The 20230-nt window shown below is 37.0% G+C and overlaps 1 protein-coding gene across 1 annotated transcript in view; it reads right to left on the reverse strand.

The window, feature by feature from the left end:
• ALMS1 (ALMS1 centrosome and basal body associated protein) overlaps nt 1–20230 on the reverse strand; it is a 226413-nt gene that overhangs the window by 162794 nt on the left and 43389 nt on the right. The window contains 1 exon segment of the mRNA XM_087436571.1: nt 17328–17487. Within this exon segment, the coding sequence (XP_087292697.1) occupies nt 17328–17487 (160 nt within the window).

The raw sequence follows: 20230 nt of genomic DNA on the forward strand, positions 1-20230 counted from the left end.
ACTGGTGAGCTTCCAAAAAGTAGCTGAATATAGAATGAAATGGGTTCAGGAATGAATTATAAGGCAAAGAAGTAGAAGTATCAAGTATTAACTGTTGAAGAAAACTAAAAGAGAAAAAGAAGGATGTAACCTGCATAGTAACTTGAGAAGGAATATGGGTTATGAAAATTGTTCTGAGGATAAAACAGGTTCAAGAAAATAATAAAACAAAGCAGATTAACAAACTGAACAACCAATGGATCAAAGAAGAAATCAAAAAAGAAATCAAAAAATTCCTTGAGACAAATGAAAATGGAAACACAATGTACCAAAACTTATAAGATGCACCAAAAGCAGTTCTAAAAGGGAAGTTCATAGTGATAAATGCCTATATCAAGAAACAAGAGGGCCGGCTCTGTGGCTTGGCGGTTAAGTGCGCGCGCTCTGATGCTGGCGACCCGGGTTCGGATCCCGGGAGCGCCCCGAGGCACCACTTCTCCCTCCAACACGAGGCCGGGTCCCACGTACAGCAACTAGAAGGATGTGAACCTATGACATACAACTGTCTACTGGGGCTTTGGGGGGAAAAAACTGAATAAATAAAATCTTTAAAAAAAAAAAAAAAAAAAAAAAAGAAACAAGAAACATCTCAAATAAGTAATCTTAAACTACACCTAACAGAACCAGAAAAAGAGGAACAAAGCCCAAAGTCAGCAGAAGGAGGAAAATAATAAAAATTAGAGCAGAAATAAATGATATTGAAACTAAAAAAACAGTAGAAAGGATCAATGAAACTAAGAGCTGGTTCTCTGAGAAGATAAACAGAATTGACAAACCTTTAGCTAGACTCACTAAGAAAAAAAGATAGGAGGCTCAAATAAATAAAATTAGAAATGAAAGAGGAGAAATTACAACAAATACCACAGAAATACAAAGGATTATAAAAGACTACTATGAAAAACTATATATGCCAACAAATTGGACAATCTTGAAGACTGATTCCAAAAAGGAATCAAGAAGCAATAGAGAATCTGAACAGACCAATCACAAGTAAAGAGGTTGAAACAGTAATCAAAAACCTCCCCAAAAATAAAACTCCAGGACCAGATGGCTTCTCTGGAGAGCTCTACCATTCAAAGAAGATTTAATACGTATCCTTCTCAAACTATTCCAAACAACTGAAGAAGACGGAACACTTCCTAACTCATTCTACTAGGCCAACATCACCCTGATCCCAAAGTCAGACAAGCACAACACAAAGAGGGAAAATTATAGGCCAATATTGCTGATGAACATAGATGCAAAAATCCACAACAAAATATTGGCAAATCGAATACAGCAATACATTAAAAGGATCATACACCATGATTAAATGGGATTTATAACAGGGACGCAGGGATGGTTCGACATCTGCAAATCAATCAATGTGATCCACCACATTAACAAAATTAGGAAGAAAAACCAGGTGATCATCTCAATAGATGCAGAGAAAGCATCTGACAAGATCCAACATCCACTTATGATAAAAATTCTCAATAAAATGGGTATAGAAGGAAAGTACCTCGACATAACAAAGGCCATATATGACAAACCCATAGACAACATCATACTCCATGGTGATAAACTAAAAGCCATCCCTCTGAGAACAGGAACAAGATAAGGGTGCCCACTCTCTGCCACTCCTATTCAACATAGTACTTGAGGGTTTGGCCAGAGCAATTAAGCAAGAAAAAGAAATAAAATGTATCCAAATTGGCAAGGCAGAAGTGAAACTCTCACTGTTTGCCAACAACATGATTCTATAGAGAAAACTCTGAAGAATGCATCAGAAAACTATTAGAAATAATCAACAACTACAGCAAAGTTGCAGGGTACAAAATCAACTTACAAAAGTCAGTTGAATTTCTATACTCTAACAACAAACTAACAGAAAAAGAACTCGAGAATACAATCCCATTTACAATCACAACAAAAAGAATAAAATATCTAGGAATAAATTTAACCAAGGAGGTGAAAGACCTATACAACGAAAACTACAAGACATTATTGAAAGAAATCAATGATGACACAAAGAAATGGAAAGATATTCCATGCTCATGGATCGGAAAAAGAAACATAGTTAAAATGACCATATTACCTAAAGCAATCTACAGATTCAACGCAATCCCAATCAGAATCCCAATGACATTCTTCACTGAAATAAAACAAAGAATCCTAAAATTCATATGGGGCAACAAGAGACCCTGAATAGCTAAAGCAATTCTGAGAAAAAGAACAAAGCTGGAGGCATCAGAATCCCTGACTTCAAAATATACTACAAAGATACAGTAATCAAAACAGCATGGTACTGGTACAAAAACAGACACGTAGATCAATAGAACAGAATTAAAAGCCCAGAAATAAAACTGCACCTCTATGCACAGCTAATCTTCAACAAAGGAGCCAAGAACATACAATGGAGAAAGGAAAGTCCCTTCAATAAATGGTGTTGGGGAAACTGGACAGCCACATGCAAAAGAATGGAAGTAGACCATTATCTTTTACCATATACAAATATTAACTCAAAATGGATTAAAGACTGGAAGGTAAGACACAAAGCCATAAAACTCCTAGAAGAAAATATAGGCAGTACATTCTTTGACATTGACCTTAGAAGGATCTTTTCGAATACCATGTCTACTCAGACAAGGAAAACAAACAAACAAAATAAACAAATGGGACTACATCAGACTAAAGAGCTTCTGCAAGGCAAAGGAAACGAGGAATAAAACAAAAAGACAACCCACCAACTGGGAGAAAATATTTGAAAATCATATATCTGACAAGGAGTTAACCTCGAAAATATATAAAGAACTCACAACTCAACAACAAAAAATCAAACAATCTAATCAAAAAATGGGCAGAGGATATGAAGAGACATTTTTCTATAGAAGATAGACAGATGGCCAATAGGCACATGAAAAAATGTTCAACATCACCAATCATCAGGGAAATGTAAATCAAAACTACAATGAGATATCACCTTACACCCATTAGAATGGCTATAATCACCAAGACAAAAAATAACAAATGTTGGAGAGGATGTGGAGAAAAGGGAACCCTCATACACTACTGGTGGGAATGCAAACTGGTGCAGCCACTATGGAAAACAGTATGGAGACCTCTCAAAAAATTAAAAATAGAAATACCATACAACTCAGCTATCCCACTACTGGGTATCTATCCAAAGAACTTGAAATCAACAATTCAAAGAAACTTATGCACCCCTATGTTCACTGCAGCATTATTCACAATAGCCAAGACATGGAAGCAACCAAGTGCCCACCAACTGATGAACGGATAAAGAAGATGTGGTATATACATACAATGGAATACTACTCAGCCATAAAAAAGACAAAATCGTTCCATTTACAACATGGAAGGACTTTGAGGGTACTATGTTAAGCTAAATAAGCCAGACAGAGAGAGAAAAACACCACATGATTTCACTCATATGTGGAAGACAAACTAACACACGGACAAAGAGAACAGATTAGTGGATACCAGAGGGGAAAGGGGTTGGGGGTGGACATAAGGGGTAAGGGGCACATATATATGGTGACTAATAAATAATAATGTACAACTGAAACGTCACAATGTTATTAAACTATTATAACCTCAAAAAAAAAAATGGGAAGGGTAAAAGGAACCAATTATACTTCACTCTCAATGGTAAAAGTTGATACCAGTAGACAATTATAAATTATGTATGTATATTGTAATATCTAGAGCAACCACTAAGCAAACCATACAAACCAATATACTCAAAATACTATCGATAGATCAAAATGTTCACATAACCCATAGTAAGGCCAGAAAAGAGAAACAGGAACAAAGAGAGAACAAATAAAATGGCAGACTTTAAGGTCTAGTATATCAATAATTACTTTAAGTGTAAATTGCCTAAGTGCACAAACTAAAATACAGATATTAACAGAGTATTTTTAAAAAACACAATTATATGCTGTCTACAAGAAATTCACTTCAAACACAATGACATAAAAAAAGTAAAGCAAAAAAGAAGGAAAAAGAAATGTACAAATAATTTATTTTAAAGTAGGAGAAGCTATAATATCAGATAAAGTGAACTTTGGAATGAAAAAAATTACTCAGGACAAAGAGTGTTATTACATAATGATAAAAGGATCAATCCACCAAGAAGACATAGCAATTCTACACGTGAATGCAACAAAATCCACCGTGACATGCTGAAGGCAGAAATGCAAATGGAACCTGAAAGGATAAGAACTAAATCTAAATAACAATTTAAACAAAAGATCTGTTCCTTTTCAGTATTCTCTATTAGCTCCCCTTTCTCCTACTGTATTCTATAAGATTCTGCCCTTGGCATTTTGCTTTTCTCTATACTCACAGTCCCTCAGAAAGCTTAACTATTCCTGTAGCATAATTTAATCATCAATTGTTGAGATCCTCCAAATTTACATTTCCCAGTTCCCACTTTTTCAACTGGAAGACAGTTGAAATGACAGTTGGAGGACACTCCAAACTGAAGGATCTCCTGAAAATCAAACTCAGTATGTCCAAAACCAAATTCAGTTCCCTACTTGCTAATGATGTCACCAATTCTCAATAATCCAGACTCAAATTTGTCATTGTATGTCCAATCTCTCCTGTACTCTGAACTTATATTTTGTTAAGTGTACTTATTTTACCCCACTTGTAAAGTAAGTTGACTCACACTTTGGACCCAATTTGAACCACAGCTCAGCAGTTGCTTTCTGCCCATTATGACACAGGACCCAGGGGGTTTGTCAATAAAAAATAAGGAATCAGGGCAGTTGATATCAAGGGCCCATTTCAATACAATATTTATTGAACACGGACATAAACAATTCTTTTATTCCCCTCCACTTCATCCCATTAGTGGAGGGATTCCTGCCTCATGGTTACAAAGATGGCCAAACACATAACACCTGACACTGGACAGATGAGACTGACAGCAGTTTATTAGTCATATTCCAGGGGAGTAGGACACTGGACCATACCTCCAGTGCAGTTTGCACTTGCAAACAGAATAAATAAGCAGGAAGGGTGGGAGGCAGGCTTTATAGTTGCAAGAGGATAAGGTGATCCTAGGTTCCCAGAGGTAGATATAATTGGCTTGTTTGAATAATTTCACAGGCTGGCAGGAAAGTGAAACCCATTAGGTTGAGGACCAGGCAGAGTGCAGCTGGTCTAGTTAATACGGGAACTAGCCAGGTGGGGACCCTTTCCCAGTAGGCGGAGAGCCTATCTGGTGAGAGGAAGAAAACTTGTGGTTAGGCCTTTTGAGGCCCACCCGGTTTCATATGTCAAGGCAGAACATAATACTGAAACTTAATTCCAGGCCTTACACCACAATACTATCACTCAGGAGCTCAGGGTCTTATTGGGAAGAGTGAGATGTAACCAAATAATTAAAACGGTACAACTGGGTGTATCAATAAAAATAAAGCATACGGTAAAGAGGCAGAACAGAGAGGATGTTTTGGGAGAGGGGTTGTAAAAGAAGAACATAAGAACTGTCCTATCTCTACCAGGTCCCCACTTGTAGAGAAGATTTACCTCAGGCATAGCAGGCTGAGAATACCGGACTATAATCAACCCCACCCCAGCTCACTCATAGGGCAGAGGTTCCACTCCAGAAGAGGCAATCCACGAAGACCAGAGAATATCATCCTATCCAGTACCATTTTTGTAGAGAAGAGGTGTGTTACTCCAAGAGAAGTGGGCCACTGTCCCAGCCCCCAGCTCCACAGCAGTGTCACAAAGATTCTGCCCAGGAGGAGGCGCAAGCTGTAAGAAAAGGTAGCTCCACACATCTCCATAAGTAGACTGACTTTATTTGGAATAGAGCATGGAAAGTTTCAAGCCTAAGGACACTGGAAAAAACAATGGTGATCTCGGTGGTGAGCAATTAAAAAGAAGCTGGTAGCTACATGATACCAATAAGCTAGACAAAGACAAGGTGGAAGTTGAAAAGAGACAACCAAGAAAAGAGACAACTAAGAGTTCTCCTGAGGTGAAAGGAGGCCTCAAAGACTGACCTAAAAAACTACCTCTAAAAAAGGGCCTGACATTAATTGGATCAGACTGTGGAGCAAATTATGCCTCAAGGCATTGTTGAAAACATACAGCAATCAGCTAGCCAGCATTAGTTGAGGCTAATAGGGGAAGTCAAGCAAGAAGCTTAATGGGGAAACAAAAAAAAAGAGAAGTGAGCTAAAACCATAGTCATGGAAGGGGTGGATGAAGGGGAAGCACAGGTCAGGGAGACTGACACATGCCAAAGGCTGTGCCTTCTTGTGAGGAAATTCAGAAGCTGCATATGGCAGGGGAAACAGAGTTTACTGAACTAGTTCAACCCAGTTACTAAATAACTAGACAAGCAAAATAACAGCAAACATTCCCAGCCTGGGGAGATGATCAGTATCCAGAGCTGCAACAATATATCATCTAAAATGTCCAGATAACAACAAAAAATTGTGAGACAGGCAAAGAGAAAGAAAAGTGTAACCCATTCACAGGGAAAAAAAGTAGGCAATAGAAACTGCCTTTAAGGGAGCCCACCTGTTGGACTTAGCCAACAAAACCGTCAAAGCAGTTGTTATAAATATGTTCAAAGAAGAAAAGGAAATCACACTTAAAAAAATTAAAGAAAGGTAATGGCAATGTCTCATCAAATAGAGAATAAATAGAACTTACAAAATAACCAAATGGAGGGGCCCAGCCTGGTGGCATAGTGGTTAAGTTCACGTGCTCCACTTTGGCAGCCCAGGGTTCACAATTTTGGATCCCAGGCTTGGACCTACGCACCGTTTATCAAGCCATGCTGTGGCAGACATCCCACATATAAAGTAGAGGAAGATGGGCATGGACGTTAGCCCAGAGCCAATCTTTCTCAGCAAAATGAGGAGGACTGACAGTGGATGTTAGCTCAGGGCTAATCTTCCTCACCAAAAAAAAAATATATATATATATATATATATATATATAACCAAATGGAAATTCTAGAGTTGAAAAGTACAACTGAAATGAAAAATTTCCTAGAGGCTCAACAGGAAATAGGGGCAGATAGGAGAAAGAATCAGTGAACATGATGATAAATTGTTAGAGATTATGCAGTCTGAAGGACAGAGAAAAAAGAATAAAGAAAAATGAACAAAGGCTCAAAGAGCTGCAAGACAAGACCAAATGCACCAACATATGTATAATGGGGAATACCTGAGGCAGAAAACAGAAAGGAGTAGAAAACATACCCAAAGAAATAATGGCTGAAAATGTCCCAAATTTGATGAAAAACAAATCTACACATTTGAGAAGCTTAACGAACTCAATGTAGGATAAACAAAGAGATCCACATCAACACATCCTCATCAAAATGTTGAAAGAGAAAAAGAATATATTGAAAGCAGGAAGAGAAAACAAATTACATACAAGGGAATGCTAAAAGATTAATAGCTGACTTCTTAGAAATAATAAAGGCCGGGCCAGCCCAGTGGCATAGTGGTTAAGTTCGCACGTTCCGCTTTGGCAGCCCAGGCCTCACAGGTTCAGATCTCGGGCAGGGATCTACGCACCGCTCATCAAGCCATGCTGTGGTGGCATCCCATATGTAAAGTAGAGGAAGACTGGCACAGATGTTAGCTCGGGGCCAATCTCCCTCAAGCAAAAAGAGGAGGACTGGCAACAGATGTTAGCTCAGGGCCAATCTTCCTCACCAAAAAAAAAGAAAGAAAGAAAGAAAGAATAAAGGCCAGAAGACAGTGGGAAGGCATATTCAAAGTGCTGAAAGAAAGACTGTCAACCAAGAATTCTAAACCCAGCAAAGCTATTTCAAAAAGACAAAATAAAAATATTCCCAGATATACAAAAACTGAGAATTTGTTGGTAGCAGACCCACCTTACAAGAAATACTAAAGGAAGTTCTTCAGGCTAAAAGCAAGTAATATCAGATAGTAATTTGAATTTACATAACAAAACAAATAGTGCTAGCAAAGATAATTATATAGGTTAATTATAGCATGTAGGTTACATATTAATTACATTATGTAGGTTAAAAGACAGCATACTTGCATACTTCTTTTCCTTTCTTCTCTTAACTTTAAAATTTAAATGCAATTATGATTTTAAAAGCAATTATACATAAAGTAGTATGTATATAACTATTATTGGGGCTATAACATACAGAAATGTAACATATTTGATAATAACATCAAAAGGAGGCAGGTGGGAGCAAAGCTGGAGTGGAGTAAGGAAATGACACTGGATGGTAACAAATCCACAGGAACAAATAAAGAGAATAAGAAATGGTAAATCAGAAGATTAATATAACAAGCTCTATAAATAAATACTTGCTTTCCTTACTTCTCTCAGCTTCTTTAAAATACATAAAATTATATAAATAATTATAACAAGGTAACAATATATTCTTGGGTTTGTAACACATATAGGTGTAATACTAATATGTAAAACAATAATAGCACACAAAAAAGAAGAAGGGATAGAGCTATATAGGAGTAACCTCTCTATCACACTAGAATTACATCAGTGTAAATCAGGAGTATATTCTGATAAGATAAATTTTGTAAGCCCTAGAGAAACCACTAAGAATATAACTTAAAAAATTAGCTAAAAAATCACTAAAGAAATTAAAATGTCACACTAGAAAATATTTACTTAATTAAGCAATAAGAAGCAGTAAAGGAGGACCATAAGCACAAACAACACATGAGACATATGGAAAACAAAAAATAAACCAGCAAATGTAAATCTATTCTTATTAATAATGACATCAAATGTGAATGGATTAAACAATCACATCAAAAGGCAAAGATTATCAGTGTGAATTAAAAGAAAAAAGATCCAACTATAAGCTGGTTATAAGAGATAAACACTTTAGATTTAAAAATATAAATAGGTTGAAAGTAAAGGAAGGAAAAAAGATACGCCACACAAGCAGCAACCATAAGCACTGAAGTGAGTGACCATACTGATATAAGACAAAATAACTTTAAAACAACAAAAGTTACTAGAAGTAAAAACAGGGACAATTTATAACAACAAAAAGGTCAATTCATCAGGAATATATAACAAGTATAAACATAAATGCACTTAATATCATAGTCTCAAAATATACAAAGCAAATCTGACAGAAAAGAAGGGAGAAACAGACAATTAAACAATAATAGTTGGAGACTTCAATACCCTACTTTCAAAAATGGAGAAAACAACTAGGCAGAAGATCAACAAGGATACAGAAGACTTCAACACTATAAGCCCACTAGAACTAAGACATGTATAGAACACACAACCTAACAATAGCAGAATGCGCATTCTTCTCAAATGCAAGCTGTACATTCTACAGGATAAACTATATGCTAGGATATAAAACAAGCCTCAATAAAACTTAAAAGAACCGAAATCATTCAAAGTATACGTTCTCCAACAAAAATGAAATCAAATGAGATATCAATAACAGAAGAAAATTCTTGAATATGTGGAAATTAAACAACAAATTCGCAAATAACCAAGGGGTCAATGAAAAAAATTACAAGGGAAATTAGGAAATATTTTAGGGGAATTAAAACAAAAACACAACAAACCAAAACTTAGAGCATGCAGCTAAAGTAGTGCTTAGAAATTTATCACTGTAAACACCTATATTAAAAAGAAAGATTTCAAATCAATAACCTAACCTTTCACCATAAGAAACAGTAAAAAATACAAATTAAAACTGAAGCATGTGGAAGAAAGGAAACAATAAAGACTATGGAAATAAATGAAACAGAGATTTAAAAAGTAGAGAAAAACAGAATTTAGAAAAAGTAGAGAAACCAAAGTTTATTTCTTTGAAAAGATCAACAAATTGACAAAATTTAGCTAGACTCACCAAAAAAAAACATAGAGAGAAAGAAAATTCAAATTACTAAAATCAGGAATGAAAGAGGGGGCATTACTACCAATCTTACAAAATAAAAAGGAATATATGAGAATACCATGAACAGCTATATGACAACAAATTAGATAACCTAGCTGGAAAGGACAAATTGCATGAAAGACACAAATTATGAAAACTGGTTCATGAAAAATATAAAATCTAAATAGACTTACTTTTAGCAAGTAAAGAGACAAAATTAGTAATTTTAAAACTACAAAAAATAGGGGGCCGGCCCTATGGCATAGCAGTTAAGTGCGCACGCTCTGCTGCTGGTGGCCCAGGTTCAGATCCCAGGCGCGCACCGATGCACTGCTTGTCAGGACATGCTGTGGCAGCATCCCGTATAAAGTGGAGGAAGATGGGCTCAGATGCTAGCCCAAGGCCAGTCTTCCTCAGCCAAAAAAAAAAAAAAAAAAAAGAGGAGGATTGGCATGGATGTTAGCTCAGGGTTGATCTTCCTCACACACACACACACAAAAAAAACTTCTACAAAAAGTAGATCAGGCAGCTTCACAGTGAGTTCTATCCAAGAAAAACTAATACCAATCCTTTACAAACTCTTCCAAAAAGAAGAGGAGAGAATGCTTCCCAACTCATTACACTAGTTATTACCTTTGTACCAAAATCCAACAACAACAACAAAATCACAAGAAATCTACACACCAATATCTATTACAAACATAAACACAAAATTCCTCAAAAAATTACCAGCAAAAGGAATCCAACAACATACAAAAAGGACTATACACCATAACTGAGTGGCATATATATAACCAAGAATGCAAGGTTGGTTCAACATATGAAAATTAATTAATATGCAACATATTATTAGAATAAAGAATAAAACCCATAAGATCATCATTAAAGATACAGAAAAAACATCTGATAAAATCTAACACTCTTACACAATAAATACGCTCTAAAAAGTACAAATAAAAGGGAATTTCCTCAACCTGATAAAAAACATCTACAAAAATCCCACACCTAATATCATACTTAATGATAAAAGACTTGATACATTCCCACAAGAACCAGGAAAAGACAAGGATGTCTGCTCTTTCCACTTCTATGCAACACTGTATTGGAGGTTTTCTAGTCAGGGCAGTTGGGAAAATGAAATATATCAAAGGCATCCACATTAAAAAGGAAGAAGTAAGACTATCTATAGGCATACCTCAGAGATATAGCAGGTTTGGTTCCAGACCACCAGAATAAAGGGAATATCGCAATAAAGCGAGTCACACAAATTTTCTGGGTTCCCAGTGCATATAAAAGTTATGTTTACATTATACTGTAGTCTATTAAGTGTGCAATAGCATATGTCTAAAAGAACAATGTACATACCTTAATTTAAAAATATTTTATTGCAAAAAAATGCTAACCATCATCTGGGCCTTCAGCAAGTCATAATCTTTTTGCTGGTGGAGGGTCTTGTAAAAAACACAATATCCGTGAAATGCAATAAAGTGAAGCACAATAAAACAAGATATGCCTGTATTTGCAGATGACATGGTCTTGTATATTAAAATTATAAGAAATCCTCACCAAATTTATCAGAAATAATAAAGTTAAGCAAGGTTGTGGGCTACAAGATTAACATATAAAATTCAACTGTATTTCTGTACACTAGCAATGAATATTCCAAAAGTGAAATTAAGAAAACAATTTTTTACAATAACATGAAAAAGATTAAAATACTTAGAATTCATTTAACAAAGTGCAACACTTATACAGTGAAAACTACAAAATATTGTTGAAAGAAATAAAGAAGACCTAAATAAATAGAAAGACAGCCCATGTTTATAGATCAAAATGTTTAATATTATTAAGATGGCAATACTCCCAAAACGAATCTACAGATTCTACAGATTCAAGGCAATCTGATACATGTTACAACATGGATTGTTGAAGACATTGTTCTAAGTGAAATAAGCCAGTCACAAAAAGACAAATACCGTATGATTCCACTTATATGAGGTACCTAGATTAGTCAAATTCAGAGACAAAAAGTAGACTGGTAGTTGAATAGAGGTAGCAGGGAATGGGGAGTTACTATTTAATAGGTACAGAGTTTCAGTTTTACAAGATGAAAGAGTTTTGTGGATAGATGGTGGCAATGTTTTGCACAACAATGTGAAATGTACTTAATGCTACTGAACTATATACTTAAAAATGGGTAAGATAGTAAGTTTTATACTATGTGTATTTTACCACTATTTAAAATATTAAATTTTTAAAAAGAAGAAAAGCATCTAAAGTGGATGTCATCAAAATTAAAAACTCTGTGCTGCAATCAATATTATCAAGTAAGTGAACAGACAACTCACAGAGTGGGAGAAAATTCTTGCAAATAATGTATCTGATAAGGGACTTGTATCCAAAATATATAAAGAACACTTGCAATTCAATAATAAAAAGATAAATAACCCAATGAAAAAGTGAGTGAGAATCTGAATAGACATTTCTTCAAAGAAGATATACAAATGGCTATAAACAAGAAAAAAGATGCTCAACATCATTAGCCAGTAGGGAAATGTAAATTAAAACCACAAGATACCACTTCACACCCACCAGAATGGCTACAATCAAAAAGACAGAAAATAACAAGTGTTGTTGAGGATGTGGAGAAATTGGAACCCTCATAATGCTGGTGGGTATTGTAATATGGTACACATTCTTTGGAAAACAGTTTAGCAGCTCTTCAAAATGTTAAACATTGTTACCATGAACCAGTAATTCTACTCCTAGATATACACCAAAGAGAAATGAAAATATATGTATTTACAAAAACATGTACATGAATGTTCATAGCAATATTACTCATAACAGCCAAAAAGTGGAAACAACCCAAACGTCCATCAACTGATGAATGGGTAAACAAAATGTGACATATCTACACAATCTACTATTATTTGGCAATAAAACGGAACGAGTACTGATTCATGTTATAACATATAAATCTTGAAAACATACTCAGTGAAAGAACCTAGTCACAAAAGATCACATATTGTATGATTTCATTTATACGAAAATGTCCAAAATAGGCAAATTTATAGACACAGTGGATTAGGTGTGGGAGTGCTGAGGGAGGTGTGGAGAAGGGAGTGACCGCTAACAGTTACAGGGTTTCCTTGGGGGTATGAAAATGTTGTAAAATTAGAGTATAGTGATGTTTGCACAACTCAGTGAACTATACACTTTAAATAGATGAAGTGTATGGTATGCAAATTACATCTCAATAAAGCTGTTTAAAAAAAAGCTAATGACAGATGGTTTCAATTTTCATTCTAAATGTATCATACAGGGGCCGGCCCGGTGGCACAAGCGGTTAAGTGCGCACGCTCTGCTGTGGCAGCCCGGGGTTCGCCGGTTCGGATCCCGGGCACGCACTGACGCACCACTTGTTAAGCAATGCTGTGGTGGCATCCCATATAAAGTAGAGGAAGATGGGCACGGATGTTAGCCCAGGGCCAGTCCTCCTCAGCGAAAAAAAGAGGAGGATTGGCATCGGATATTAGCTCAGGGCTGGTCATCCTCACAAAATAAATAAATAAATATATCATACAGACAGTTTCAATTTTCATTCTAAATATATCATTTTTCCTTCCAAAGCTCTATCTTAGTTGGTTTTATGATATATCTGAACACTTTAAAAAAAGGGATTTTTCTTGTCCAACACGTAAAAAGCTTAGAAGTCACTCCCATTCACACAAGAAAAGAGCTAAACAAACTGAAAATCAACAACTCTTCTTAGATCCATCAGAGAACTGAGTTCACAGGGTAAACCACCACCTGGAAAACTGGAGGGAGGTGAATACAGAGAATCAGAGACTATGCAGAGCAGAAGCCCCTGAAGCCAGGAACTGGTAGGAAAAATTAAACTGTAATTGACAAACTGCTAGAGGCTAAGCATGGACTCACTTCAGAGATAAAAACTCCTGGGACCCAGCCTTAGGGGAGATCCCACATTTTCATGAGCTTTACTTCCAGGAGCCCCACAAAGCTCTCAAGATGAAGATGGGACAAAAACACCCTCATATTTCTATCAGGAGGAGGGGAAAAGCAGCTATTTTAGAAGAAGCCCAGGGCCGGCCCCGTGGCTTAGTGGTTAAGTGCATGCGCTCCACTGCTGGCAGCCCGGGTTCGGATCCTGCGCGCACACCGCTTCTCCTGCCATGCTGGGGCCGCGTCCCACATACAGCAACTGGAAGGATGTGCAGCTATGACATACAACTATCTACTGGGGCTTTGGGGGGAAAAAATAAATAAATAAAATCTTTAAAAAAAAAAAAAAAAAAAAAAAAAGAAGAAGCCCAGAGCCCTCTGTTCTCCATACCAATAGACTGACCTCAAGGGAAACTACATTACCAGAGCCTGAGCTGGTTTTACCAGAGCCTAACCAACCTGGGAGAAGGAAAATACCCAGCTCCAGCCCCCTCTAGCCTTCCTGTTTCACCTAAGAAAGGGAAACATGCTGAGAAGCACTTGTATATATAAGAGTCCAGGGACACAAGCTCACTAGAAGATTGAGACCTAATCACAGGATTATAATGCAACCTCTCCTCTCCACACATTACCACTACATCAACAGGGCTCCTGTATAATAAGAGATTACAAACGAAAGAATACAAGCAAGGTTCAGACTCTATTTAAGAATGAGTCTCAAGGGAAACCACAAGACAACAGGAGAGATAAAAACAAGGACACAAGAGGAAATTTTAGTGTCTGACACCACAGTTACAGCAAACAGTCTAACTCCCAGCCACATAAACTTAAAACCTCACAACAAAGGCCTATTTACCTCAGTTGTCTTTACCTAATACATCACGTCCAATGTTCAACAAAAAATTACAAGGCATGTTAAAAGGCAAAAAACAATCTGAAGAGACAAAGCAAGAACCAGAACCTGACTCAGATATGGCAAAGAGTTGAAATTACCAGACTAGGAATTTAAAATAACTATGATTAATAAGCTGAGAGCTCTAATGGAAAAAGTGGACAAAATGTAAGAACAGACGAGTAATGTAAGCCAAAAGATGAAAACTCTTAAGAAAGAATCAAAATGAAACGACAGAAATCAAATATACTATATATAACAAAAATGAAGGATGCCTTTGATGGGCTCATCAATAGGCTAAACATGCCAAGGAATGAATCAGAGAGCTTTAAGGTAGGTCAATAGAAACTTCCCAAACTGAAATGCAAAGAGAAAAAAACAGAACAGAATATCCAAGAACTTCAGGACAATTTCAAAGGATGTAATGGCAGGGGTGGGAGGTGGGAGAACAACACACTGCAAACTGAGAATTCTTTACCAAGCCATGCTATAACTTGTACAAGAGAGCCATAAAAAGACATTTTCAGACACAATGCCTTTCTCAAATCCTAGGGCAGTCCTCATCTCATCTCTGAGACCAGACCAGATATGAGCTGGGACCCTCAGACAGTTCTGACATCGAAATTACTTCTGATAAAATTAGGATATTTGAGGCCAGTCATTTCAACCTCGCTCATCACTGAAATCCCTGGTACAGACAAAAGGCAAATATTACCAGTCTCCTGTTGCCACATGTTATTCCTGCTCTGTTTTCTTACCTGAGTTCCTCTCTATTTATTCCCCCTTTCCCTTCTTTCCTCTGTGCTCTTTGAAACCATTCTATTTAATAAACAACCTTTCTCAAATTTTTCACTGAATACTTTCCAACTTTTTGCCTTACAAGAAACTTGATTTTCGGGTGGGCCCCGTGGTGTAGCGGTTAAGTGTGCGCACTCTGCTACTGGCGGTCTGGGTTCCGATCTCGGGCGCGCACCAACACACCGCTTGTCCAGCCATGCTGAGGCAGCATCCCACATACAGCAACAAGAAGGATGTGCAACTATGACATACAACTATCTACTGGGGCTTTGGGGAGAAAAAGGGGAAAAAAAGGAGGAGGATTGGCAATAGATGTTAGCTCAGGGCTGGTCTTCCTCAGCAAAAAGAGGATTAGCATGGATGTTAGCTCAGGGCTGATCTTCCTCACACACAAAAGAAAAACCTTAAAAAAAAAAAAAAAAAAAAGAAACTTGATTTTCCCCTTGACAATACTACTGCCCTTGCAGCCCTCTCCCACATACCATGACTTTGGAAACAGGGAGAGATGGAAGTTGGCATTTAACTACTTTCCATCTTCCTCAAATAAACAAACAAACATACAAATAAAATGTCCTTTTGAGGCTTAGGCCACACACAGCTTCCATTTATCACTCCATTTATCACTCCATCCTCCATTTATCACTTTCTCCTTGCAACTCCTAGTTGCTCCCATTCATTTTTTGAAGACTTTAAGGTCTGGTTCACAGGCTTTCCCTAAACCCCAAATCCCACATTAATCAGAAAATATTTAAACGTAGGTAACCAATCCAAGAAGCTAGCCTCAAAATCTCAACTTACTTTACCCCAGTGATCTTTATTCAACTCTCCTGTCCAATCCCAGGGCCATGCAATGGATCTAATCACCCTTCAATATGATCCCCATTTAAATGTACTAACTCAATCTGAGCAAAATCACGCATTCTTCTAGCTCTCTCAGTAACTTATACCCACCTCATCTATTCAACTTTATATAGAAACCTCTGTTCCCTCTGTTTTCTCCCAGACTAAAAAGTCTTCTGGCTTCTCTTTTTTCCTATGCAGGCCGAAACCAAGAGCTGATCAACTCCTCTCACTGATTCCCTTCCACTGCTATCTTGCCACCACACTCACCCACTCAACAAATCCCTCAACCAAGGATCAATCCTGTAATTCATCTTCTCTATTCCTAAGTTTTAGTAGAGAAAAATTAGACATTCTATACAGCCTGACAACGTTATAAAATCATCTCCAACCTCAGCTGCCTTCTCAGAACTACCTGCCAATTCTTTTGCTAGTCTTTGGTCAGCTCCATCTCCTATTCACTCCAACATAAACTATGAACCTCCACCAAGCCACTCTCCTCAAACCCCCTAACCCACCTCTACCACTCCCCATCTCCCTCAGCAGATAATCTTGCTTTCTACCTCAAATTCCTCTCTACAAACTTATTTGCATCCACTCCTGTCCTCTTGTGCTCAATTAATTCCTTTCTCCCTTCAAGTCACAGAAAGGAATATAGAAACAAACTGACTCTAATATTAGATTCTTCCACGTAATTCAGTTCTAAACATTGTCATTAAAAATGCAATGAAAAATCAAACGGTTCATCTAACGAAAGATCTGAGGATTTATAAATATGCCTAATCTAAAGTTAACATTATTGCAGGAGTTCAAAAATAAAAAATTAGTTAGCCATAGCAAGATATTTTTAACAAGCTAGCCATAAGGACACTTACTATCTCCTTTTCTACATACCTGCTAAATGTTTGACAGTCTTTGGCACAGTGTCGGGAGATACCCTCAACATTCTGAGATCTGAAGAGCGATACTCCGACTCTCTGGTTGGCTCATGAGGAACAAATGGCAGCAATACAGATGAAAAAGACTGATTAATGGCCACATTAGAATGACCTACCTATGAAAAGAGATTAAAAAAATGAAGAAAATAACTCTAATTTTAGACTTCATCTGCTAAAAAACAAATCTCATTTTTATGAAAATGAATACTAAGCAGTTATACCAGTTACTTAAGATCATATTCTCAATCTTCCTAAATTCATATACAGGTCATATCTTGTTTGGTCAATTCCAAGAAGGCTCTACAAATTATTCTGAGGGTATGGAAGTCAGCCTGTATAGAATATTACAGACAGGAGGCCTAGAAGTGTTCTATTACTGAGAAGTTTGCTCCTTGTAATAGTATGATCATTATAGGATTTGTTTTTTTTTTTTGAGGAAGATTGGCCTTATGCTAACATCTGTTGCCAATCTTCCTCTTTTTTCTTTTTTTCCCTCCCCAAAGCCCCACTACATAGTTGTGTATCATAGTTGTAGAGTTGTAGCTCCTCTATGTGGGATGCTGCCTCATCATGGCTTGATGAGCAGTGAGTAGGTCCACACCCAGGCTCCAAACCAGAGAACCCTGGGCCTCCGAAGCGGAACGCGCAAACTTAACCCCTATGCCACCAGGCCAGCCCCCCTGCAGGATTTGAACTATGATATTATTATTGACAAGCTCAAGGATTTCTTTTTAAGAAGGAGAGGTGTGTTGTGGAAAGGAAAGAGGAAAGGAGGGAAAAGAGAACAGGAATATTTTCCAAAAATCCACAATGTTTAGAAGAAAAATAAAAACATCAAAGAACTGTATTGGTGATCAGTTACCAAAAACCACAAGTCCTCAAATTTCTTGAAACAAAAGTATTGGGAAATATAAACTGTAGTGAAGTAAAATGCTTCACTAAAAGCGAAAGTTAAACGCTGAAAAAGAAGTTCCTCAGGTTTCATCAGATCCCAACAAGTCCTTGCACACACAAAAAAATGAGAAACCATTATTGGTGATGTTAGTACATAAACACACACAACTTATCACCAAATTCACAGTGTATTCTCATATAAAAACATACTACTTTTTAGGTTTCTTTATTTTCCTAAAAAGATGATTCCAGTGATACCCTTGCACAAGGGAGTCTAAAAATGTACATAAGCATGAATTTTTCTATCCTTTTTCATCAAAGTTTTTTCATCGCGTAGTAATGAACATTCTTAGGAAGCTGGCAGGGTGTGGAAATGAATATTCTACTTCTACTACCCATATAGGTTTCTCTAGACCAGGGGTTCTCAATTGGAGGAGATGTTGCAGCCACCCACCTCTCCCACGAAGGAACATTTGGCCCCGCCTGGAAACATTTTTCACTGTCATAACTTTGTGGGGGGGATGCTGCTGGCATCTAGTGAGTAAAGGCCAAGGATATTGCTAAACATCCTAAAATGCACAGAACAGCTCCCACAACAAAGAATTATTAAACTGAAAATGACAATAGAGCAGAAAAGCCCTGCTCTAAACATAGCACAAAGTTCTCAGTTTTCAATTAACCCACTCCTAAAGGAGACTTTTTTGAAGTGCAGCTCATTAACATATATATCATATATATGATTGATAGATACTTGCGTGTGTTTAACAGCAGTTTTTCCCTAGAGCTTCCAAATGTAAGAAGAAAAAATTTCTATTCCAACCTTGACTTCAATAAAATTTCATTATATCAAAGATTAAAAATATACAGATATTAGAGTAGGTAATACACAAGAAAATGTACAATGTAAAAGATGAGAAGTATTTAAGAGATGAGCAGATTTTCATTACTAATTGAAAATGGGAGGAATCAGGAGGGAAAAAAATCAAGATTGGTTTATCTCCCAGTTTTTAATCAATAATGAAGGAAGAATCAAAGACACCAAGAAACCAAGAAATGCTAACACCTCTATAAGAACTGAGAAAATCTACAATTTGTTTAGGAAAAAAATGAGTTATTTTGATACAGGCAAATTGAATTTGAGCTGATGGGAATGTTCAGAAGAAAATTTCATGCAAGATAGCATATGGATCTACCTCAGGAGAAATGTTAGGGTCTAAAAATAGAGGTGATAACATACACACAGAGAAAATCATTTAAACCTTGAGAGGAAACTAGGTCTTTAGGGGGACGGAGGACCAACAAAACAAAAGAAAAGAGGGACCAGCCTGGTGGTGTAGTAGTTAAGTTCGTGCGCTCCGCTTTGGCAGCCCGGGGTGCGCGGGTTCAGGTCCCAGGCACGGACCTACACACCACTTATCAAGCCATGCTATGACGGCATCCTATATACAAAATAGAGGAAGATGGACACAGATGTTAGCTCAGGGCCAATCTTCCTCAGCAAAAAGAGGAGGATTGGCAACAGATGTTAGCTCAGGGCTAATCTTCCTCAGCAAAAACAAAAACAAAAACGAAATCTAAAGAGTGAAACTTAAATCATATTTAGAGTTACATGATCAAAATAAGGGATACTAAAACAGTATTTTATCACAGAGGCTAAAAGATGTAATATGCTGCGACCAGGGACAAGGAGAAAGAAAAAACAAAATAACAATGGAGAACAAGAGACCACTGGTGAGAGTCTAGTAAGTCTAGTTTCGGTAAAGTGAAGAGAACCAACAGCCAGGCACTATATAAGTGACATACCTTACTCCATTTAACATAATGTATGAGGTTGATTAGTACTACTCCTATTTCTTTGTGTAGATGAGAAAAATGATCCTCCAAAGTCATTTATTTGCCCAAGGCACGAGGCTAACAAATAACTGAACAGAGTTTTGACTCCAAATCTCCACAGTCTTTTCATAG

The sequence above is a fragment of the Ceratotherium simum genome, chromosome 11 (assembly GCF_057802395.1).
Source record: "Ceratotherium simum simum isolate JZ-2026a chromosome 11, ASM5780239v1, whole genome shotgun sequence".
NCBI classification, from domain to species: domain Eukaryota; kingdom Metazoa; phylum Chordata; class Mammalia; order Perissodactyla; family Rhinocerotidae; genus Ceratotherium; species Ceratotherium simum.